General features: G+C 47.7%; 6 protein-coding genes across 6 annotated transcripts; 3 read left to right on the top strand and 3 right to left on the bottom strand.

The window, feature by feature from the left end:
- Positions 1 to 291: 291 nt before the first annotated feature.
- Positions 292 to 807, top strand: N7517_000716 (uncharacterized protein; the record flags this gene model as incomplete). Its single annotated transcript, XM_056718446.1, has 1 exon — positions 292 to 807. The coding sequence occupies one exon, from the start codon at positions 292 to 294 to the stop codon at positions 805 to 807; it is 516 nt and encodes a 171-aa protein (XP_056582581.1).
- Positions 808 to 8,751: 7,944 nt separating this feature from the next.
- Positions 8,752 to 10,489, bottom strand: clrD (uncharacterized protein; the record flags this gene model as incomplete). The annotated part of the gene is made up of 3 exons (XM_056718445.1): positions 8,752 to 9,236; positions 9,304 to 10,204; positions 10,397 to 10,489. The coding sequence occupies 3 exons, from the start codon at positions 10,487 to 10,489 to the stop codon at positions 8,752 to 8,754; spliced, it is 1,479 nt and encodes a 492-aa protein (XP_056582580.1).
- A 2,648-nt stretch (positions 10,490 to 13,137) lies between these two features.
- Positions 13,138 to 16,394, bottom strand: kin1 (putative serine/threonine protein kinase Kin1; the record flags this gene model as incomplete). Its single annotated transcript, XM_056718444.1, has 3 exons — positions 13,138 to 15,083; positions 15,140 to 15,767; positions 15,825 to 16,394. The coding sequence occupies 3 exons, from the start codon at positions 16,392 to 16,394 to the stop codon at positions 13,138 to 13,140; spliced, it is 3,144 nt and encodes a 1,047-aa protein (XP_056582579.1).
- A 498-nt stretch (positions 16,395 to 16,892) lies between these two features.
- Positions 16,893 to 20,265, bottom strand: N7517_000713 (uncharacterized protein; the record flags this gene model as incomplete). The annotated part of the gene is made up of 20 exons (XM_056718443.1): positions 16,893 to 16,961; positions 17,026 to 17,248; positions 17,300 to 17,329; positions 17,380 to 17,530; positions 17,583 to 17,647; positions 17,703 to 17,833; positions 17,886 to 17,910; positions 17,960 to 18,062; positions 18,113 to 18,155; positions 18,205 to 18,248; positions 18,299 to 18,684; positions 18,735 to 18,857; positions 18,922 to 19,006; positions 19,062 to 19,111; positions 19,167 to 19,325; positions 19,376 to 19,481; positions 19,530 to 19,585; positions 19,637 to 19,647; positions 19,700 to 19,862; positions 19,922 to 20,265. 20 exons carry the CDS (start codon positions 20,263 to 20,265, stop codon positions 16,893 to 16,895), a joined length of 2,367 nt encoding a protein of 788 aa, XP_056582578.1.
- A 654-nt stretch (positions 20,266 to 20,919) lies between these two features.
- On the top strand, positions 20,920 to 22,608 carry N7517_000712 (uncharacterized protein; the record flags this gene model as incomplete). Its single annotated transcript, XM_056718442.1, has 1 exon — positions 20,920 to 22,608. The coding sequence occupies one exon, from the start codon at positions 20,920 to 20,922 to the stop codon at positions 22,606 to 22,608; it is 1,689 nt and encodes a 562-aa protein (XP_056582577.1).
- A 1,344-nt stretch (positions 22,609 to 23,952) lies between these two features.
- N7517_000711 (Glucose-repressible protein Grg1) lies at positions 23,953 to 24,288 on the top strand (the record flags this gene model as incomplete). Its single annotated transcript, XM_056718441.1, has 3 exons — positions 23,953 to 23,967; positions 24,030 to 24,213; positions 24,272 to 24,288. The coding sequence occupies 3 exons, from the start codon at positions 23,953 to 23,955 to the stop codon at positions 24,286 to 24,288; spliced, it is 216 nt and encodes a 71-aa protein (XP_056582576.1).
- Between the last annotated feature and the right edge of the window lie 62 nt (positions 24,289 to 24,350).

Raw genomic sequence — 24,350 nt, 5'->3', positions numbered from 1 at the left:
CAAAAAAAAAAGAGAACTCGAAAGTGTCAAAGGCATTGTGTATCCGTTTGCAGGGACAATTACATTCATCCGCATGCGTCGCCCGCGTTCAAGTGTCTTAACTCTCCCTGCAGCACAGTCCTTGCAGTCAACCCGTTATAGGATTAATAAACTCAACTAATCCCCAAGGAAATTCTCTAAACTCCTATAACTTCAATCCTCATCTCTCAATCTACTATGACATAGTCCTCAGCAAAAGCCTCACATTCCATTTACCAACACCAAAACCAACACCAAAACCAACACGCAACCATGAACCATATCACCTCACCATTTCTCTCTTTGAAAACATCCTTCCGCACCAGAAGCCAAAGCCCCAAATCAGGCACCGACACAAGCCCAAGTTCAACAACAACCTCACCACCCTCCTCCCCAACATCCACCCACTCACCTCATACCTCTCCACACCACCTCTTCAACCTATCCTTCCACCCCTCCAAAACCCACACATTCCGACGGCAATCCAGTGTTAGACACACCAGTAACCCCGGAAATCAATCCCGCCCGCGCCAAGTCTCAGACAACGCCAACGGCATCACCGTGCCCCCCTGCGCTGTCCTACGCGGCCGCTCATCGATGGTCCTCCGCCAACGACCATCCAAGACCGATATGGCGTTGAGCGAGGAGCGGTCGCGATGTGATGGGGATTCCATTGAGAGGCAGGGGTTGGGGCTGATGGAGCCGCGGCCGGTGGATTTGGGGGTGGGAGAGGTGAAGCCTAACTTTGTGATGGGTGGTATCTTTGAGGTTATGGAGGGGCGGGATTAGACTTGAGTCACTTGACACTTGACTACTCTTTCTCTTCGGGGTTTTTTTTTTTTGTTCTTTTCTTTTTACTCGGCTTAAGCTGCGATACTCTATTTGGTTTTAATTGCCTTGTTTCTCTTGCAGGTGTGGTATTGGATTTTTCTGCTTTCGGAAAAGAATGTGAGATAGGGAATATTGTATAGTGGTTGGATGTTGGAAATATGTCAAGATTGTACTTTTTTTTGGTTACATTTGAGTCCTTGCTGTGGATATAGCTGCCCAAATTAATACCCGATGTTTCAAGGTTGTTTTGTGCTTAAACTTGTTTGATATCGTTTATGGCCCAGGCTTGCTTGCCCTGTATTGGTCTTGTTCTGCCACCACCTCAATAAGGTAAGGTTCGCATAGGACATCTAGTCCTAGGTATAACTAGGTAGCCCTAGAATATTGTTTATTTTGGTAGCATCGTTTGCTCGGACATTTGTATTTTAAGGGTTCTGATTGATTAGCAATGCAAGCTCAGCGAGCACTACAAAAACGCGAAAAGGCCACTCGGTTTTATTTGCAGAATATATCTATCTACCCGTCGACAGGAGTATATTTATCTTAATAATGTTAAGCTCAGGCAATCCCAATGGGCAGGACGTTAGTCTGATGACGAGAGGCATAAGCTCCTCCGGGCAAACACACACGCGCCTCTCTAGCTGAAATATATAATTACGCATATATAGTTTTCGGCTCCTCCTGATAATCTATTATGATAAACAGTCCGAAGTTCTGGTATGTCAAGCCCTACGCGCTTTTATACTACTAGTGATCTGAGTACCCTCGGATGGTGAGACCATCCTGCCCCCACGGTATATATATATATCTATTTATACATATTTCACCCATATTTATTTCTGTTCTAGTCCACTCCGTATATGCACTAGCAAAGTAGCCTTATCGGGTATACAGCCGAGTAGCCTTGTATATATGTATGGCCGTGGCACTATAGGGCTTATTCACGGCGTGGGAACTGCCTACCTAGGTAGGTAATGAGGAGTGATATTGGTTGTCAAGCTTGAAGAATGACCATAGAGAACAACTAAATCAATGCCAATATAAATAGTTCCATGGCTATTTGCGCCCTATGATTGTTGCTAACTCATTTGATATAAGAGAAAAGTCGTGGTTGCGTTGTTGCACGGACTATATGTAACCTTGGAACAAGCCCTACATCCCCGGGGCTGGGTGCATCGCTTATAAATTATGACACGGTTCCAAGGTTTCGGGGCATTATTACTCAGCCTATATAAAAGCCTATTTAAACATTTTTATACACGGATTAAATCAACTAGGTGCTTTAGGTAGAAATATGAGTTAGGATATGAGTTAGGATATGAGTTAGGATATGAGTTAGGATATGAGTTAGGATATGAGTTAGGATATGAGTTAGGATATGAGTTAGGATATAAGTTAGGATATGAGTTAGGATATGAGTTAGGATATGAGTTAGGATATGAGTTAGGATATGAGTTAGGATATAAGAGAGGGTAGGAGTGAGATACGCCAGGCCACTACTCGAAGCATTTACCCATTAGACCAAAAGGTCATAACTAAGTCGATTCCATGAATTGACTTAGTTGCAGTGGTATATATATCATGGTTCTCCACACTCTGGGATCATATACTCTAGATAGCAGGTTGTCTGTCAGCTGACAATGAATTAAAAGTGTAATGGTAGTCATAGTCAACGCCGCTCTATCGAGGCATATCCGGCTATATTTTCCATAGCCCCTACCTGAAGATCCTACCCTACCATTGCCATTGTTCTCATCTATTGTCAACCATGTTTGGCCCCTATTACAGAAAGATACCACCAGGGCTAAGCCAAGTAAACCGAGGATAATTCGACGATAATTCGACGATAATTTGAAATTAAGCTTGATTTGTTGTTTGTTGCTAATCATACAGAAATCTCATCAGGATCAGGGTATTGTGAATCTAAAATATGGCAAAAGCAAACAAAGATACCAGAGATGAAAGAAATCAGGGCGCCAGTAAAGATGTCTGAAAGAGGGGATGGCTGATGCTTTATGCACTTGCGTTATTGTTACGGAACTAGCCTAGTTGTGCAACTTAGACGGGTTTTAAGAACAAGAAGGTTTCGTTGAGGAGAGGAGTTCTCCTGAGCTAACAAATGTGTACATATTCCGTCGAAGGCGGTAACGTTTGGCAGATTCCGCGCAGCATAAGCAAGCATCTTCCATAGGGCTTCGTACGAAGTACGACGGCCCCATAACAATACCCCCCCTCCCCTAGGACAATGACTGTTTGCTTCAATAGACGCCAGATTAGGAATCAATGGGAGAAGCAAACAAAATCGTGGCCTATGATTGGCCGAATAGGGCAAACGTGTTCGACGACGTCGTTGCTTTGTAGTATGTGGGCTGTAGTTGGAAGGCATAAATAGGTCCTCAATTCCCTTCTTCTTCTTCTTTTTTTTTTTTTTTTTATTCGCAGTCTCCAAACCTCCTGTCAACCATGGAGTCGTCTAACTTCAATCTTCTGTCGTACGACCCGCGTCAAGTCGAACCCTCCTCCCGGCGTATGCTCCTGCCCCTGACTCGCATTGAGCACGGAGGGAAGCAGTATGTCAAGGTCCGTCTGACTGCTGCGGGAAACGAAGCCCTTCGAATGCTGTGCTTCACTCCAGTGCAGCGGGAAGTGTGGAGCTGGCCCTCTCCCTCCGCCCTCTGTTGTAGAGGAGCTCATTGACTAGACCGTACGAGGCTTAGCACTTTTCATAGACGCAATCAACACACAATATCGAGGTTTCTAGACTCAGTTAGCACTAGCACGAAGCGTAGTAGCTAGCCTTATCAAGGGACCCATCGATCTTTCTAAACGGTGCGGTCTTCTGTAGCCACACGTCTAACGCTATTGTGTCCTTGAGTGCGTCCGCTGGCTCTGTGGTTGGTCTCGTGTAGCCTCTCCACTTAACCTTGTAGCTCGTACGAGCGTTGTTCCTCCTGCGTGTTTGTGTCTCATCTATAATTTCTTCGATCTCCCACTCTTCTTGGTCGTCGACTATGATTGCTGGTGGTTGCGGTTCGTGTGCCAGTTGGGACGGAAGGGGGTCTTGTGTCGCGAGTCGTACGAGGTTAACATGGAATACTGGGTGAATGCCGGGTGGCGTATCCAGTCGTACTGCGTGGGAACCAATAACTTCCTGAACCCTATATTTTGCGTTCTTCCAGTCGAGCTTCTTGCAGGGTCGTTCGGTCTGTATATTTTTCAGGTTTAACCAAACAGCGTCTCCGACTTGGAAGGTAGGCGCCGGTTGTCGGTGCCGGTTAGCGTTTGCTTCCATCTGTTGGTTGGCGTAGGCTATCGATGCACGTGCCCAGTCCATAGCTCCAGCTAGCTTTCGTACGATCGTTTCTGCTTTTTGGATTGGGCTTGGTTCTGGCGTGGTAATGGTGCTGTTTATACGCGGTTCCTCGATTGGTGGGTCAAATGGAGAGAGGTTATAACCGTGGGTTAGGAAGAAAGGGCTTACGCCGGTTGCTGCGGAGACTCGTCCATTTAACGCAAGTTCGGCCATTGGGAGTAGGCGTTTCCAGTCGTTCTGTTCAAATCGTACGAAGAGGCGTAGGTACACTTCTAACGTGCTATTGTGTCGTTCGGTCTGTCCATCGGTCTCGGGGTGGTAGGCCGTCGACAGCCGTCGTATAACCTTACATAGCTGGCAGATCCGTTCCCATAGGAGGCTTGTGAATTGGGTTCCTCGGTCCGAGACGATCGAGTTTGGGAATCCGTGTTGTCGTACGAGGCTGTCAATGATTGCCCATGCGGAGTCTTCGGCCGAAATTGACTTCATCGGCCTTAGGATCACTCCCTTTGTCAGCCGATCTGTGATTACCAAGATGTTCGTACGGCTGTCGCTTGGTGGTAAATCGGTGATGAAGTCGAGGGCCACGTCTCGCCATGGTTGTTCTGGCACCGGGAGCGGCTTTAGGAGGCCTCGCTTCAGCTCTCGCCATGGTTTCGCCCCGTTACATAGGTCACAGTTCCGTACGAATCTCCGGATGTCGATCGACATATTCGGCCAGAAGTACTCGCGGCTAACCACTGTATAGGTCTCCTCCCTCCCTGGGTGTCCGGTGAGTCGAGAGTCGTGTGCGGTCTGAATGATTTTCGTACGAAGGGGCTCAGAGTTAGGGACCCATAACCTTCCGCGGAAGCGAAGTTTCTGGGCTTGGTCGATTGTGCATTCGGAAGTTGAGACTTTTAGCTTTAGTTCTGGTGGGAACTTCCGTAGGCCCTGTTGTAGTGTCCGTATAGCGCCCTGGTACTCGTCATCCCCATCTCTCGCTAGCTCCCAGTCTTGTTCGTCAGGGGTTTGCTGTGCGGTCGTGGCATGGATATTCACAGTAGCCTTATCGTCTCCTATCTGCGTTAGGAGACACTTCGTACGATCTGCGATTCTTGGGTCTTCCTCGGTTGGGTTGTCTTGGTCTCGTCGTGATAGGGCGTCCGCTCGGGCGTTGTCTGTACCGGGGCGATATTGGAAGTCGAAGTTGAACCTACTTAAGAAGAGTGACCACCGCATATGCCGTTCAGTGAGCTTCCTTGGTTTGAAGAAGTATTCTAGGTTCTTATGGTCGGTGATAACGAGGAATTTCCCTTGGACTGAACGTAGTTCTGCGTCCCATGCTTCTAGGCATCGTACGACAGCGAGCAGCTCCTTATCGTAGATCTCATAGTTACACTCGGCGGGAGCGTTTTTCTTGGAGAAGTAGGCGCATGGTCGTAGCACACCCTTATCATCGTACTGTGAGAGGACTCCTCCAACCGTGTATCCTGACGAGTCGGACTCTACCACTGTCGTACGAGATGGGTCAAAGGCTGCTAGTATCGGCTCTGTTGTGAAGAGTCGTTTTAGCTCCTGGAAGCTCTTCTCGCATATAGTAGACCAGACAAAGGGGACGTTGTTTTGCGTGAGTTGGGTAAGAGGTCGTACGACTTCTGAATAGTTTGGGATGAATTGTCGGTAGAAGTTGGCAAAGCCGAGGAATCCCCTCACGCCTCGGACTGTGGTTGGTGTTTCCCAGTCGAGTATCGCTTGCACTTTTTCAGCGTCCATCTTAACCCCTTCTCCTGCTCGTACGATAAAGCCAAGGTACTTGGTTTCGGTGCATTCGAATTCGCACTTCCCAATATCCAAGTGTAGGCCAGCTTCCTGTAGCTTCTGGAGGACCTTCTTTACGTGTTTTCGATGATCTTCGATGTTCCCTTCCGAATAGATCAATACATCGTCGAGGTAGGCGGAGCAGAAATCGTCTAGGTATTCTCGTAGGGACCAGTTGATATATTTCTGGAATGAGCTCGGCGCGTTGGCCAGGCCAAAGGGGGTAACAAGCCATTCGTAAAGTCCGTACCTCGTACGAAACGCGGTTTTCCATTCTTCTCCTTCGGCAATCCGGATCTTATGGAACGCGGCTGATACGTCGAGTTTCGTGAACCATCTCGCTCGTCCGATCTGGTTCAGCGTCTCATGAATCAGGGGAAGGGGGTAGCGGTCCTTTTTTGTGAGAGCGTTTAGCGCTCGGTAGTCGACGCAGAAACGGAGCCCTCCTCCTGGCTTTCGTACGAATAGCACTGGTGCTGCTGCTGAGGATTTGCTAACCCTAATGAAGTTCTTATCCAAGAGCTCATTTAGGGTCTTTCGTAGCACTAGAAGTTCTTCGTTCGACATATTGTAGAGGGGCCCCCAGGGGACTATTGGTTCTTTACCATTTTCTCGTATAAGTTCGATTTTATGGTCGATTCCTTCCCCGCGGTGTGGTGGGAGTTTAGTCGCTTCGTCGGGGTCAAATAAAGGGAGGAATTCGTGGTACTCAGTGGGGAGTTCCACCTTTAGGTCCTTTGGTTTCTTGGTTTTCAATGCTTTCTCGATATCGGCCATAGAGACAGCAAAGATTTGGGAATCGTACGAATTATGGTCTTTTATTGCTGACTGAATCTCTCTATGCATTGAGAGTGCCGAGATCTCTGTAGTATCGGGGAGAGGAGTTTTGCCGATCCCATAGAGGCGGGTTTTCGATGATCGAAGATATAACCGGTTCCTTAAAGGTTCGAAGCAAGCGTTCTGTTGTCTCAGCCAGGGTAGGCCAAGAATCAGGTCGTATCCGATGGAATCAGGGATCATATAGAAGTAGGTCTCTTTCTCAAAGTGGTGGTCAATTGAGAGGGAGGTTCGTACGATTTGTGAAATCGTCCCCTTTCCTCCTATTCCTCTTAATGTTCGTGGTAGGATCTCGAAAGTCTCTAAGTTCCTTTCTTTCGCAAAGGCTTCACTGATAGCTCCGTACGATAGGCATCCGCTATCGACTAAGGTACGGGCCATAGCTTGTCGGTCTAGGGTCGCGGCAATGACAAACGGTGGGGAGTTCATACGCGTGGCTTCAAATTCTTCCCAAACAGAATGTTTCAATTTTGAAGTATCTAGCGACCTCCGTACACGATTTCGTACGAAGGTTATTCTTTTCCCGAGTCGTTGTCTCCATCTGCATCGACAGCGTTCACCTCTAGAGGTCGGGTGGCAGGCCGTAGTCTACAGCCCGCAATCAGGTGCCCTCTCTGTCCGCAGCGTAGGCATTCCCCCTTCATTCGGCGTTGGTCAATCTCTTCCCGGGAGACCCATTTTGCCCGTTCGTTCGTACGAGAAGGACTGCTCCTTTGGTTTGTCTTTAGGGCCGCGATCTCGGCTTCTAGGGCGGCGATCCTAGTTGCTTGAGTAGGTTCCCAGTCCATCCTGCCGGCGTCGTCTTGGGTGTTGCTGAGATTGCCACGGAAGAAGGGTCTTAACTTCTTCTTCTGGAGCGTTTCAATCTGCCGAAGGTCGTGGTCGATCCGAAGAAGGCGGTTCCGGTAGTCATCGTACGAAGCGAATTCAGCTCCGACGGTACTCTGGAGTAGATCGACGTTGATTGCGGTCCGGAGAAGGGCCATCTTCTGGGCATCGGACCAGTGTAATCCACCCGCGGTAACTAGTGTCTGGTCGAACTCAGATAGGAAGTCGTGGAGACTCCTCCTACCCTGCTTCATCGAATTTACTCGTACGAGGGCACGTTGTTCCTTGTCTGGGTCTTCAAAGTAGAGATCCATGGCTTGGTAAAATTCATTGAGAAGGAGGGGTTTCTTCTCATTCTCCATTGCTACGATCCATGCGTGGGCTTGCTGGCTCGCAATGCCTTCTAGCCTACTAAACGCGTAGTAGGTCTTCATTTCCTCGGAGTGAAAGTAGTGGGCATCCATCAAGAACTTGATTTTCAAGTTCGTACGAAAGGCTGCGTACTCCTTAGGGTCCTGTCCATTGTAGGTTCGTACATCGGGGTAAGTTGGCCGGGTCGGCCCCCTTTCTATCCTATCGTTCTCTCGTGGTGGGGGGAAGATCTCTCCCATCGCTTGTTGTGCCGGTAGTGCGTCTGGTAGGTTGTCGTGATCAAAGGTATTATGTCGTCGTGGTTGGTAAGACATCTTGTCTCTCACTCTGTACTAGTAGGAACTCCTTACTAAGCGTCGATAAAGGTGACGAACGAAACCTAATGTTACGGAACTAGCCTAGTTGTGCAACTTAGACGGGTTTTAAGAACAAGAAGGTTTCGTTGAGGAGAGGAGTTCTCCTGAGCTAACAAATGTGTACATATTCCGTCGAAGGCGGTAACGTTTGGCAGATTCCGCGCAGCATAAGCAAGCATCTTCCATAGGGCTTCGTACGAAGTACGACGGCCCCATAACAGTTATGGTCATGACTGTGTAAAAAAAAAAAAAACTAAGTCGCTAATCATCACAGATGTTGGGGGATATGAGAAATCGCAAAGAACAAAGATGTGAGGATATTGGCCGGTTGGCAGAGATTGACCGGTTGGCAGGACGGATCGCCACAAAAGCGGGATTAGGACAAAGAAGAGCCTATTAGGGCTTCGATCCCTGGCCCTTACGCTTATTCGGCCATAGTTGTCCACGGCACTTTGCTTCACCGCACAGGCACTGTACGGCCTCAGGGTCGATCTTCTGAGGAGTGTTGTTCTCCTCACCCTGGTTATAATCGAACGTTAGTTCGGTGCCAGGGAGAATATCCCGGTAAGCAAAGAAGGCGAGGTTATAGAGGTACTCATCGGCATGGTTGGTGGTGCAGACAGGGACGATCTTGCAGTTAGGATTGCAAGAGTGATTCATAAAGCGAGTCGCAGAACCGAATTTGCGACCGTCGATGACTTTCATGTTTTGTTCTTCATCATCGTCATCCTTAACATACCAATCCAAGGAGAAAAGATAGGATTGAGTATGCGAACCATCGGTCAGGTTTTCACGCTCATCGGCTTCAGCTTTAGTAATCACCTCACCGAGGTAGAGGTCGATGAATTGGCCCCGGTGAATCAAGTCGGGGGATCGAAGGCCTAGTAAAGATCATATCAGATTAGTATACATAGGTAAGAAAAGAGGGTTAAAGTGAGTGAGACAAACCGAAGCCACGGGGCCCAGTATCAAAGATTTCCAGTCTGACAACCCTCCCTTTTTGAACCACATGGTTCCAGCATCTTTTCCCACCGCAGCCACAACGGGAGTTGCATTCGTATATTATCGCCTTGCGCTTGAGGAAGCTCTTAGTTGCGACGATCAACTTATGATTGGTCTCACAGATCTCGTAAGGCACGATCCGATCCTCGGAATCTTCTTCCTTACTCAAGCAATCACATGTGAAGCGGTCGCAGCCGTCAGCAGCAGTGCATGCACATCCGATATTGAAATCAGACTCATCGGGAATCCGTTCAACGCCCTCACGGTACTGATAACTGTTGACGAACTCAAAGTTATCAGCTAGTTTAGCAAGACGCTTTGGGGAATCAACAGTCGGAATGACCGTAGGCCCGGTGATACGCTTTAGCTTCTCGTCGAGAGTGTGACGGAGCTTTGCAAGGTGGTTTGTGTTTGTAGGTGATGGCAAGTTGAGAATGGAGGTGGAGGCGAATGATAATGGCACAGCACGACGGTCAACTCGAGCCTTAGTAGTAGGATATGTGGCTCGATTGACTCTTTCCTCTTCGTCGGTTGTAGGAAAGATGTTAGCATCCAGTCCATTCACATTGGAGATGCATTGCGCAATTGCAATATCACGCTTTTGCTTTGACGTCGGCGATGGGATGACAACGCTAATCTGAGAAGGCCTTAGACTTGGCGCGGGACTAGGTGTAGATAGGTCAGGGTGTGCATGTGAGAGGCGCGGACGCTGTGCACTGTGAGCATCACTTGACGAATCGGAGACATCCTCAGATATTTCCAAGCTTTTCCTTTTCAGTGGCACCGTTGGTGACCGATAGGCCAAAGCTGCCAGAAATGGAAGCTTGCCCTGAACCAATTTCTTTGGCTAAAAGTGATATTTAGTAATCAGATAAACAGTCCACGGGTTGCTTGTGTGGGATAGGATTGCCAGATAGTCAAGTGAACAGTTGGCTGGGGGTGAAAGAAAAAAATCGAATCGAGACAAAGAAAGTGTGGGGCACAGGCCCAGGGGAAGTGTGGGCTTAAGTCTTCGAGGTGAACAGGCATAAGAACGTACCTCCTCTGAATCGTTTGGTTCAGTCTCATCCGTTAAATCAATGAACACTCGGTTTTGATTAGCCCCCGAGCCAAGGGGGACGCGTCCCGCCATCTTAAGCGCGTAGGTGTTAGGGGGTGACAGGCTTCAGGACGCGTACAAAAGCGCGTCGAATCTCAATATTACATACCTTTTAGGATAGTAGAGATGCACGGCGAGGAGATTGAAAGATGAGAAGTCTCTTGAAATACTCGAAGTATCGACGAGTCGAAGAGTCTAGCCTAAGAGGCGAGGATAGAGGGATATGAGCAAATAAATGTCCCGAGATGATAAAAAAGAAGAAACAGTATCTCCAAGACGCGCCGGTAAAACTAAAAGAGACTAGAAGAGCATGCGACGTTCGCGGCGGACGGGAGACGTGGTGAAAGATTGAGGATTGGAAGTGGTGATGAAGTGATGTTGAGGAAATGAGGACGGGAAGATCGTGGCGGGGCGCATGACAGGTGCTGACTCAGCATCTTAATTAGACTCTTACCTTAATAGGCAATGATCGCCATGGCGTTAGCCTTCATTGTGGCCTCAATTCATAGAAAAACATGCCTATCTTTATATTTCTATGATATGTACGGTTTCCACTATCGAATTAAATTAATTTTGTCTTTTTATTTCGAGTTTGCTGTGTTCTGGGCTGATAGGGGTATTCCAGTTAGTGGCCGCTGGCTGGCAATTAAAAAGGGGTTGTTGTGAAGTGCGGGAACAGCGCCCGCGACAGTTATGGGTAGTTAATCGGCTTCCAACCACTTCATAATCTACAGACGCAAAACGAGCTCTAAAACGCATAAAAAAAGCCTCACAATATAGAGCCGAGCGTCCACTATCGATTGGTATATTTATCAACCAGATCAGACATGGGGATCGACGTGTAGAAGGCTTTAAACCAGTGAGGGTAATGGCTGTTATAAAGTCTTGGCATCAATTTCGAACCATACGGGCCGTAGCGTACCTCACTTCCTCCAATCAACGCCCTACGATTTGATGACTCAGCATCGGAGCTCGCCTATTTTATAAAGAATTAATAGTATAATCATCTAGAATCCTTTATTAGATATTATAGATATATCGTATTATGTAAAAATTTGCTGGCTTTGCGTGTGGAAAAAGCAAAGTATATCGGATCACGTAGTCACCGGGGCCTCCAGGGCTCTCCTATTAACCTCTTAGTAACCACACATCTACACATTTCCTAAGTCTCGTCGCCTAAGTTCTAAGTCCCATTCCTACCTAAGAAGAGGTTCCGGCGCATCCGCCCAGCTTAGAGGCATCCGGCTCTAGGCCATCCATAAGCCTAAGCAAGGCCGCCTTTCGGTGGTGGTGAAGCCTGAGTTGGGGGCGCAGGGAACTACCTCCCGGGCACCTAACACAAACAAGTTCTTTTTATCCTCCAAGGTGATAGATAATAGTGAACTTTCTTGATACAGAATCTTTATTTGTGGCTTATACTCCATTTAATATGGTTATTTAGTAGATACTAAGAAATTTGGCTGATTTTAATTGCTCGGCGAAATTCGCCTTCCTTCCGCCAACTGGCGAATTTGATGCGGGCGCCCGGGCGCAGTCGGACCTCTAAACTGGGCAGGGTGCGGCTTTGGGCGGGGGTTACACAGCAGCATAACTGCTCTGGACCCCAGACCCTGGGCCCCGATGCCACAACATCGGGTTTAGGGCTTGGTGCTACCAGGTGTTTAGTCCCACGGGTTCATGAGTATTGTCAAGGAACTACTATATCGAAATTTATGCATAGTATTCGAGTTTTCTATAATTTCTTTTTGTAATTCTTTTTGATTCCATACATACCATACATAGACTTGCTGTCTACGGATAGGGATATGCACCCTAGAAACTGTAGACACCATGCCCGGATTTGATTTCCACCCCCTACACTGCAATATAAGGTGCTATGAGCTAGCTCTCATACCCTTAGTAGAATCTTAGGGATGAGTCTAGTGGGATTCTCAAGTATGTGTTGGTTGGCCCCACTGGCTCTAGATCCCACGTTCAATCTAACGTTAGCCAGGGTTTTGGGGCTGGACAATCCCCAAGGCTAAGGGTAAGGGTAAGATAAAGCTCAGGTTCAAAGAATTATCAGCAAGCCACACATGGATAGGTGAAGGGCTATATGAACTATATGGATTGTGCAGAAAGGGAGGAAGCTAGCCTACTTGGTTGAACAATTGAACTTATCTGGGCAGTACACATCGGTTTACGAACATGAAATCCTACAGAAGATTGCCGCAACCATTTTGTATTTGTAGGCCGGACAACATAAAGTTCATAACTGTCCAAAGAACGGTACACCACCTAGGCCATAGTGAACAGACGACAAGGGCAAAACAAAAGCTAAAGCAAAAACGCTAGCAACCAAAAATATCTTCAGTCGATTTTAATATACACCACGAAGACCAGAAATTCTAGCTAGGTCAATAGGTATTGAGATAGGCGAGCAGTACTTAGGGTCGGGATGAGAAGAGCAAATAACGGGCTAATGAAGATAAATGAACCCCTCTATGAAAAAAAATAGGAGGAAAGCAAAGATAGCGATGGACATGCAATGATAACGGGGTAAAATTGATGAATGCTCGTGCGGATGCGTCGTGAATGGATGTAACTCAAAACAAATCGCCAACTGTATGTCATGTAGACAGGGGAAAAGAGGTCTTATGAAATGCACTCTTTGGTCGAGGATTCTATTTCAAAAGGACAGGTCACAGTTTCAATGCGTCGAGGATCTTCTTCGCCATCTCTCGATACTGCCACATTCCACCTGATACCTTCTTGAACTGAATACCATGTAGGGAGAACAGAGGGACCTTCACGATTAGGATTTCGAATCGGAGGACAAGGTTCTCTCCGGTGTCGCTCTGTACACGGGTAGTGGTTTCGCCAACGACGCGTTCGCCGATCGAACCGTGATCCCGTGCAACATATTCATCTGAGCCATCCGAGTTCGTGGTAAAACTGCGATCCGGCGCAGCTTGAGCTCGACGAAGCTTGGAGGGCCCAGCGCGGCTGTCGTCTCGGCTGTCGTCGTGGTTGAGGAGGCCGCCAAAGCTGATGCGACGGCGGTGCCCGGATACTTGCCCCTGTCGCTCTGGGCTGGGAGGGGCAACATCAACTACCTTGTCGAGGTCGATGCTGGGGGCGTGGCGGCAGCTAAATCCACCCTTGATCTCGACGTACTCAACTGCGAGCTGCCTCAAGACCCGAATAATGTCAGCCCGAATAACGGGCAGAGGTTTGCTGCTGGTGGTGGAAACACTGAAAAGACCCTTGAGGAACACTGGCTTAGAGAGATCTTCTCCCTCGTTGGCGCTCTCCAATGCTGTCCCTGCGCCGGAGATGTCTGCATCGGTCTCTTCGGGCACATTGGCCTCTCGGGTAGCGTCTCGCCGGGCGCGACGGGCCTGGATACTTTCCCGCCGGGCGTGTCCCAGCGACATGGTGCGTGCCGTATGTGTGCGTCCACCAGTCTTCACGCTAGCCGGATCTTTCTGATTATTCGGAGCAACTTGATCAGAGTCACTAGTAGAGGGCGGTTGACGGTCTGGAGCGACATCCAAGGTATCTTCGTCACTTCTCCGTGTGGATCTTCGAGGTCGGTAGTCTGCCGAATTGACACTGGCCGATCTCTCCAGGAATTTGTTGGACCGCGCACTGCGTTCCGCGGTTGTTGGCGCCGCCAGCAGATCCTGCTGTGGTCGGCTGTCACTCGAAGATGTCCCACCTGGAGAAGGCTCGGCCCGTCGGGTTCTCCGTACACTGAAGCCACGGTGCATCGGAGACGCTGAATCTGCAGGAGGTTGAACACTGAGTGTGGGTGTGTTGGGGGTACTAATGTGTTCGCGATCCGCATCGCGGTTGCGATCTTTCGTCCTACGAGTGCTGAATCGTCTCAAGAGTCCAGCAGCAGTGCTTTCTTTCTTGGCGGGTGTGTCGGGATGCGAGGTTGGGACTGCGTGCGTAGATGGCGAGGAAGAATGGATTATCTTCATTCCTTCTGAGGCTTCGTCCTCGCCATGGGTGCGGGCCCGTGGGCGAGATCGCCGTCCTGTGTCCTTGTCTCCTGCCAACTGGTACTGATTGGTGTGGGCGGCTTCCGGGGCCCGCAGTTCAGGCACTTGAACCTCGCTGGGGGTTTGACGAAGACCAAGGGCACCAGGCCGTGCTTCGGACCGCTCTCGGTCAATCTTTTCTTTGACTAGATGATATGTGGACACCAACGGACTGTAGGCATTCAAAGGGTCGTTGCCTAGTTGCACCGCCTCCGCCGAAGGCGCGGAAAGGGTATCACGACTGGCTGCAGAGTTTCGTCGTTTGTAGAAATCGAACACTCCTCGTTTGCGCTCCGGGTGATTGGAAGCAGGCTGTTGTTGCTCACGGAAGTGCAGCCGGATAGCATTTTGGTAATCCTCAGACTCCAATGTTTTGGTCAACTGAGCTGTAATGTACTCTGGAGGCCCAAAGTCGAACCCAGTCATCTTTTCAACGACCTCTGGATCCAGAGGTAGCTGCAAAGGCTCACGATGGGGAAGGTGGTTCTCTGGAGGAGCGCTAAACCCCTTGTTCATCCAGGGATGGCTCATGATCTCGGCCAAGCTGGCACGCTGCTTGGGGTCAGTGACCAGCATGCGGGATATGATGTGGCGGCACTCTGCGAAGGGTCATTAGCAATGGAACCAGAAAAACTTCGTTTCGAGGTTGACTTACCAGCAGTGAGACCTGGTGGGTACTCCACGACACCTTTCTTGATTTTGGCATGGAGCTGAGGCATACTCTGATCATCGAAAGGTACCTTTCCACAAACCAAGACATAAAGGACAATTCCAAAGCTCCAAACGTCAACTTCGGGTCCCGTATAAGGTCTGGCCTGAAGCAACTCCGGAGCAGCGAAATACAAACTACCACAAAACGTCTTCAAAATGCCTCTTGGCGAGAACAAGTTGCTGAGACCAAAATCGATGATTTTGATATCACCGGTCTTGCTGATAAGGATGTTCTCAATCTTCAGATCGCGATGGACAATGCTGTTGCGGTGGCAGTAGTCCAATGCGCTGGCGATCTGTCGTGCGAACTTGCGCGCCTGCTTTTCCTTCAGTTTGCCGTGGGAGATAATATAATCCAGCATTTGGCCACCGTTGACATATTCAAACAGCATGTACCAATGGTACGATGTTCGAACGACGTCCCGCATGCCGCAGATGTACGGATGGTTCACCAAGCTGACGATGGCGGCTTCTCGAGCCGTGCGAATCTCTTTTGAGCGATCGGCTCTCTCTGTCTCCCGGCTGGTGCGATGTTCCTCAGTCGAGAGTCGTGGCACGATTTTAACGGCAACCTGCGACCGTAGTCAGTATTGTGTTAATAATTTGAGACAAGAGTTGAAACTTCATACCTGTTCCCCAGTCTCTGTATTTTTCGCTAGTTTTACTTTTCCCATGCTTCCAGCACCTATTGTTTTGCCTAAAGCCCACTGGCCCGTCGGCGTCGTGATCGTAGTCCGTCGCCGAGGCGCGGCTGCGGCTGGGGGAACACTTGTTGCGGTCGCATGCTGTGGCTGCAGTTGTGGAGCCGAGCTCGGTGTCATATCAACACTGTCTCGCTGCCGGCTTTGCGTTGAGGGGTTTCTTTGGTGCCTTCGGGCCGTTTCAGTTCGAGCGGTCGAGGGGCGTTCTTGAGATCGCTCAGATGACGCTTCCCGACGAGAAGGCATGCGCGCGACATTGGATGTCTCGAAGTCGCGCCGAGCTGCCTCCTCAAGTGCAGTATGGTTTGATGGAGGACGTCGGTCCTGGGAAGGAGTTTTCGAATGTGACAAGTTAGTTGGCGTAGGAGGTTGGGCCGTATTTGACGATCGAACCGCCACACTCCGTGTTCGATGAGGGAGATCCGATGGGGCTCGAGAAGGACGAGTTGAAGTTGACTGGCTGCGGACCACAGTCGGCGTATTAGTCGGTAGTGACATCGTGGATGGTTCCTCTTTGAGGGATTTCGAGTTAAAAGGAAGCGGGGGAGAGAGGGAAGCCGCAGCGGGCCCAAGCACAGTCGATGCGAGGACTGTCTCACGGGATGAAACAAATCCCGTGGGAAAATGAAAGATACTAAAAGGAAGATGGAGGGGTGGTAAGAGTAAGAGGGAGGTTGGGATGCGGAGATCGTCTAGGGGCGGGCCTTGAAAGCTTTCGAGTTGATACCCAAATTCTGTTTGAGGCTGGGTTTCACCTCCCCCTTTTCTTTTTAGAATTTCTTTTTAATGGGGAGTTTTGTTTCTATATGTCTTTTCAGGGACTATTTTGACATGTATATATTATATGACCACGTCACCACCTGGCTACAACCCTGGGGAAATACCAGATCACGTGGGCCAAGGAACTATAAATATCCCGAGGTCATGTCCATTTGCCCATTTGCACATGTATCTCAATATAAATCTACATTGATATATGTATTCTCCATGAGACAATCACCACTCCTTAGGTCCAAAAGTCTCTCCTTCAGCGACAGTCTTTCGAACTGCAGTATAAAGAGCATCCTATATTCCTCATTAGGACCCACTTCACTAATTGACGGGATATACTCCATATGGAGTTACGTACCGTGGTCTCAAAGACAGCTGCATTTCCCCACCACTTGGGTATCGGGACATTCGGCAAAGTAATCGCGAAGAAAATCACAATCGTGGATAGAATGAGGCCCGAGTCAAGTCCTGCGGCGGTGATATAGTTGTAGGTATGCCACCAACCCGCCCACCGGCGTCGAATCCAGTAGTTGAAGATGAGGCCAAAGATAGCCCATGAAAAGAAACTTAGTGGAGTGGCCCTGTAAAATGATCAGTACAGGTAATGAATAACAACAAGAATGTAGACTTACGGAGGCAACCAGGCCATAGCACCCAGCATCCTATTGATACTATTAGCATATTCCATCAGAGATGGTCTTCTGTGACTTACACAGGTGCATTTAGGAATCTGAGCTTAGTCCGAGGGAACAATCTTATCAAGACATAGAACGCCACCGGGAGAAGAGCGCCGAGCAGCCAGAACCATTGTATTTGCACGTACAAGCCGCCGGGTCCAAACATGCGTTGGGGGCCAATGACACCTAAATAATAGTCAGTAATAAGTTGATGTGTACTTGAGACAAAGCAACTGACCCCACACAATGCTGGATGAAAAGAAGGACCTTCCGTTCGGGCACGTGAAATGTGCTGATTGATTACTATTCCCATAGATGGTTAATATATGCCCTCTTTCCAAAGATTGTCATAACTTACGGCGTGCAAACTTCATCAATATTGCCCAGAGTCCAATTCATAACTGCAATTTGAACAATACTTGCCCATAATGTGGCAACGACTTGACACATGAAGGTGACGCGGGGTGGCACTTTCATATAATGAGCCAGCTGTGGAAGAGTCAGCAATCTGGTCCACTGACATGGAGAGAAAGTTCCTTACTTTGAGATCCGCACAGTATACTTGACTATAGATAAGGTTAGCCTTCATTCTCGAGAAAGACGATGGAAACTTACGCTTGTCCCAAGGTGATGGTGCTAAAGACTTTGAATACCATGACCCCAATTGGCTTTCCTGGAATCATGAAACCTGCCAAAAACGGCGACAAAACATTGAGCGCTTTATAAATTAGCATTGCACATATACAAAAGGGCCGAGACCGCACGTACAAAGCATAATGTTAGTGACGCCGAGAATCAGACAAGTCGGAATCTGTCGTTTGAGTCAGAGATAAGCTCCCAGCGGTCATGAAATAACATACAATAAAGACCACGGCAAGGATGATTGAGACAAAAAAGCCCCACCCTATATATTTGGTCAGATTTGATCATCAGATTCAGATAGGCATCACATACACGGAAGTTGCGAATCATACGCCAGAATGCCTGCGAGCCCTGTCGCGATCGAGAATAGGAATAGTGCTGCATACCACCAGTCAGGTGCTTCTTTGTATTTCTTCATCATGGTAAGATGAATATCGGGTTCCTGGTCCCGAGCAGCCTTGAATTGATGCCAAATCTCCTTGCGGTGGAAGAGAATGACATGTACAATAGCTGCTGTAAGGGCCGCAAACGACAGTCCATAGTTCAAGGCAAAGGTTGGAGCCAGGAACATCGGTGAGTATGCCTTGTACTTTGCGTCATCAAAAGAGAAACCAGCGCCTAGGATTCTTGTTACATTATAGGCATTCTGAGTGTTGTCAAAGGTGCTGGCTGTATTGATAGGGAGATAGTCGGAGTACCTATATTGCCGTCAGCCTTGAAATGATTCGGGGGAGATATTGCAGCATACAAAGCCCCAGAGTAAGAGATCCCGATTGTGGTGATGATCACAAAAATTATAAGCCCGATCAGAGTATTGACAATAGCGTGGATAGGTGCCAAGAGTGGATCTTGGAGATATGCAGAAACGTAGCTGGTTATCATTAGCTCTACCTTCTTTCAGCAGTTCTGCAATTGATGGGGACTATAGATCTTACGTCCAATCAAAGGTGATAGGGATGAGGGAGAGTCCTGTAAAGCCTCCAAACAACTGGTTCAAAACCACATTGTTGGGTCGGATCCCTACAGGCAAAAAGGTCAGCGCAGCCAGGAATGAAACAAGTCAACGGGACCTTACAGGTGACAAAAGCAAAAACAGATAGTCCTTGCCATAGAACTCCCGGTACCCTGCAGTTCGAAGAAATTAGCATATGTAGTTCGGATTAGAACAAGAGAGCCTTACCAATACCAAACAAAAGCCCCAATTGTCACATATAGGAAATATCGGTAGCGTGAGATGCTCCATCCATGAGTCTCTGATTCATCTGAGGCGCTCCAGTCGTGAAGAGCATAAAACAAGGAAGTGTTTGCAAACTGACCAGGCCACATCAAGGCAGCGGGCCTTGACATCGTGAGTATTGTGGAAATCTTGGCAGAGAGGGTCCAACTTACCAGACAAGGAAACGGCGGAAAATGCCTGCCAGTGACATCCCAACCACCTGACTGCTCAAAGCGAATAAAAGCTGGAATCCCCATCCAAGTTCCATATTATAGAGGGCTGAAAGTATGTGTTAGACCAAGATTTAGGGCAAGAGATATTCCTTACGCTTTGCTTTCAGTGCCAAGAGGGCATCTGTACAATAAGCATATCCGATCGACACGCTATATATTGCTTAGCATTGATATCAAAGCTTGTGATTAAACTCCACTAACTTTGCCATGATCTGAAAACAAAAGGTCAGTTTTTATAATTTCCATCAACCCTCAACAACTTACTGTAATAACCGCATGCTCTTTGATGGTGAATGGACCAGGGTTAAACGTCCATTCCGCTCCGAATGTATTGAACTTCCGAGTCGGCATTGTCTTGGCCCACAAACAACCCAACGGATAGACCAGCAACTGCACGACGATAGCAGGGAATGAGATGGCAGGACTCCTAATACAAGATGAGTAAAGCATTTCCCACTCAAAGGCTAGATCGGAATCAAAGCCCACCTCATACTCAAAAACATATTGAGTCCACTTCCGAGAGTAGTGAAAAGCATGCCCAGTATCCAGGCACGCACGGTGTTTGCTATCTCTCCACCATCTGTGTTGCGCACTGCAGCACGAACCAAATCATACTGGGAATCCTGGGCAAGAGTCTTCTCTATCTCGATAGCCTTTTCCTGATCACCTGTCTTGATTACCTCGTTAATAGCATCGATCTTCTCCTGCGGTAAATTTGGATCCCACTGGTGGGCAAGTTGGACTTTCTGTAATTCTTGAATCGTATCGGTTGCTGACTTGTCATGCTGACTTGGGTCAATACCCTCCGTGACAGGCAGATGCGGACCCATTCTGCAAATATAGGGTAACAGGTAACCCAATTAGGATTTGATCAATCAACTTAGTATTGAAGGCTCCTATACATGACAGGGGAGAGATGGGTATCCAAGACTTATATGATATACGACCTCGGGAGAAATACAGAGAAATTAGAGCAGATTATCTATCAAAGTAAAAGGCCGTACAAAAAATGAAAATTATCCTTATCTTAACTTGACTACAAGTTCAGCCCTTGATTCATTTCCCCGCGTTCTGACTTCTAACACGTTTGGACTACAACCTATGAAATATCATTATAACGACCTTCGGATATAATGGAAATCTCCATTGAGATAACAATGTACCTGCTTTAGGTATAAACGCGGAGAAAGGCCACGCGACTTTATAAGCTAAGTTAATTGATGCGATATGAACAAAAACCCACCATTCGGATCAACTAGCGATCGGTATAATGTCGGATGCGCCAGCCGACGTAGTAAATTGTGGTAGGACCTACCTATTTTAATCTAGGTTCTACTTTAGCCTATCTTCTTTTTTAGAATCTGGAGTCAGTAAATAGCTTCTTCTCCACGTCTTGTCCGATTTCCTGTTTCCGAGATTTCAAAGGAAACAATAAAATAAACGCAAAATTATCTATTTCCCAAATCGATAACTTTCTGCCTGTCATGGTATCTGTCACGTCACCCAGGGGCATCGCCATACAGCGTGCTCAAGCCGGCACAATGCGCGACAGAATTGAGCGTATCACAGAGGACCTCAAAGATATTAAGACGTTTTACCCGATCAAGATATCTCCTCGAAGAACACAAAAGTTACGCGAATTCCTTACATCTGAGCTCGAGTCACTCCACGGTCAGCCCTTTGATCTATATGATCAACAAGGGAAGGTCGATTATCTTCTCGTGAGAAACTATCTAGAAAGGCAGCTCCGCGAGTTGGAACTCGACTGTAAACAGGATGCAAAGACCGCACTGCTTCTACCATTTTCAGACAACTTGCTGCAGCTGTGCGAGGCTCGTGCTATGGTAGTGTCAATGAATTCGCAACATGCTGCCCAGAAGCTTGTTGAATCACAGTCTCAAATCGCAGCCGTGATAGACATGGTCAAGAACGACTCGACCAAGATCCGGATGGAGAAAACAATTGCGTTTAGAGCAGCGAGAAACATAGACTCATTGCACACCAACTTGAAAGAATGGTTTGAATTCTACCAAGGCTACGATCCGTCGTTTAACTGGTGGGTGTCACATCCATATGGGATTGTGGAAAAGGGCCTGAAAGATGTTTCAGCAAGTATCCGAGAGAACTTAGCTGGCATCCGCCCAGGCAATGAGGATGCGATAGTAGGCGATCCTATCGGTCGAGAGGGATTGCTTAGTGAGCTCCTGGGCGAAATGATTGCCTACACACCCGAAGAACTAATCTCGATCGGCGAGAATGAGTTCAAATGGTGTGTTGGTGAACTGAAAAAGTCATCACGCAGCATGGGATACGAGGACAACTGGAAGCAGGCCCTGGAAGAAGTCAAGAACGAATTCGTCGAGCCTGGAAAACAAATCGAATTAGTCCGAGATCTCACGATGGAAGCAATCTCCTTTGTCGAAGATCACCAACTCGTCACTGTTCCACCCGTTGCCAAGGAGAATTGGCAGATGTTTATGATGTCGCCCGAGCATCAGAAAGTCAACCCTTTCTTCCTCGGAGGCGACTGTATCATTGTCTCATATCCAACCGATCAGATGGACCATGAAGCCAAGCTGATGAGCATGCGCGGGAACAACATCCATTTCTCCCGCGCTACGGTCTTCCATGAGATGATACCGGGACATCATTTGCAGATGCACATGATTGCAAGACATAGACCCTACCGCCAATTATTTGATACTCCGTTTTGGATTGAAGGATGGGCTCTGTATTGGGAGTTCCTTTTGTGGAATGACGAACGGTTCCAAAAGACGCCACAGAATCGGATCGGCATGTTGTTTTGGCGGCTTCATCGATGCGCTCGGATTATATTCTCTATCAAGTTTCATCTTGGTCAGATGGCTCCTCAGGAATGCATTGATCTACTCGTCAATGAAGTTGGACATGAACGTGCCACTGCAGAAGGAGAAGTGAGACGTTCATTGAATGGCGATTATTCGCCGTTATATCAAGCCGGGTATATGCTGGGGGCGTTACAGATATATGCATTGCGAAAGGAGACTGTCGAGACGGGAAATCTTGGTGAGAAGGAGTTCCATGATCGATTTTTGAAGGGGAATTGTATGCCAATAGAGTTGGCGCGAGCCTTGATGCAAGATCAACCGTTATCGCGTGAGCACAAGCCGTCTTGGAAGTTCTATTCCTTATAACCCCTATTTCATCATGAACATTGGTTAAGAGCAACAAATGAAATACGACATAACTCCAATGAATCTACTACCTGGCGAAAGCACGAACTACCCATACGTTTTGTCCTACGGCTCCGGGGCCTCACCCTTGATGCCAATACGCCCTCGATTTTCTGGCAATATCTCATGACTTCCCTGAAGATCAACTATGATAATCGAATTCCTATCTTGGAACAAACAATCAAAGATTGTGGGTTCAGTGGCGACCAGACCTATAGGTGGATCTGAATCATTGAAGTGTTTAGGCCAATGATATCCTGAACCTCATACAATGCCCAGGTGGATAAAAAGATTACCTAATGATCGGAGTTTCATATTTAATTCTCATTGACGGATTCAGATACCGATGACTCTTAACTCAGGGAGGTGTTTCCAAGGTAGTTTAGACTACGGAGTACTCCGTAGTGTAGAGGCATTTGAAGGCGCACATTCTTCAAACGACGTCATAGGCCCATGCAAGCTTGCGGCTATTGTATGACCTGCATCGGATTGTGGCTGTACAGTGCATGTTCGACCCCGCAATCACAATCTAGACACTGTGATCTATGTGGCTTCTGTGATGAGTTTACTTCCTATGTTGTAGCAAGATCTTTCAAGGAGCTAACACTTGTTGAATATGTCAAATGTCTTTCTTCTATCGTTAAACCAATAGCAAAAAAAGCAAGTCTTGAATACTAAAGACAGTGTACATCTTCAATTTGCCTCGTCAAGTCAGCTAAAGCGTAGTTCCATGGAATTTACAAGGTCCAACTACCTAGGTACATATTGAGGTCTGTCCAAGCATTGGGGTAAAGGTTAATTACGTCATATTTTGGTGGGTCTAACAGTTAGTCCAAGGGTTTGTATGTACAACATTGAGGAATTCGAATATCCTAACGACTCTTTAGCTATAGAAGGATATAGAATCTCCAAGTTGGCGTCTATCAGAGCCGCAAATCATGTTTACGTGCAAATGTAAATCTAAACTTGTCCACATATTGATTGGTGATGTCAGAAGGGCTAGGACAGGTCAGAAACTGTATACTGTGGATAGAACTGGGGTTACAGCCACATGAATTTCCAAGATTTTTATGGTTTGGTTAGCCAAACTTGATGTGACTTTGTTGGAAACACTTGGAAACTGGACTATTCCGGGCTGGGTCTTTCATGACGTCATGACGTCATTGCCCCTGCGCAGTGGGGATTCAGAACTACATAAATATCCCTTCACTTCCCCAGCTCATTTCTACTTCATCAACAACTCATCTTCTACAATTCTAAACAACCTTTTCAAACAAACCACACTTTCCAACTCTCAAATTCACAATGGAGACCGCCAAGGTACGTGACCAACCTAACTATCTTACTACTTGCCTTGGATCATCAACTAACAACACCTACAGCAAGCCGTTAACTACGTCGCTGAGACCATCCAGGGCACTGGTGCCGAGGCTTCTAAGGAGGCCAACAAGAACGTCGCCAAGAGCAGCGATGCCAACGTCTCTACCCGCGCCAGCGCTGCCAAGGACGCACTCGTCGACAAGAAGGACGAGGTTTCCCACAACACCAAGGCTGATGTCCACAAGGGTAAGCTGAAACCATTGAACAAACCCTATTCAAGAGGACAGTGCTAACAATACCACAGAGGCTGCCAAGAACTAAAGTGACCAATCTCTACGATACATTTTTGTACACCATCTAGGCGGAAATCCTTTTGATGATTT

Source organism: Penicillium concentricum (assembly GCF_028827145.1).
Source record: "Penicillium concentricum strain IBT 3081 chromosome Unknown utg000001l_segment0_segment0, whole genome shotgun sequence".
NCBI lineage: Eukaryota > Fungi > Ascomycota > Eurotiomycetes > Eurotiales > Aspergillaceae > Penicillium > Penicillium concentricum.
Note: the sequence above shows the minus strand (reverse complement) of the source record. Positions and strands in the feature narration are given on the sequence as shown.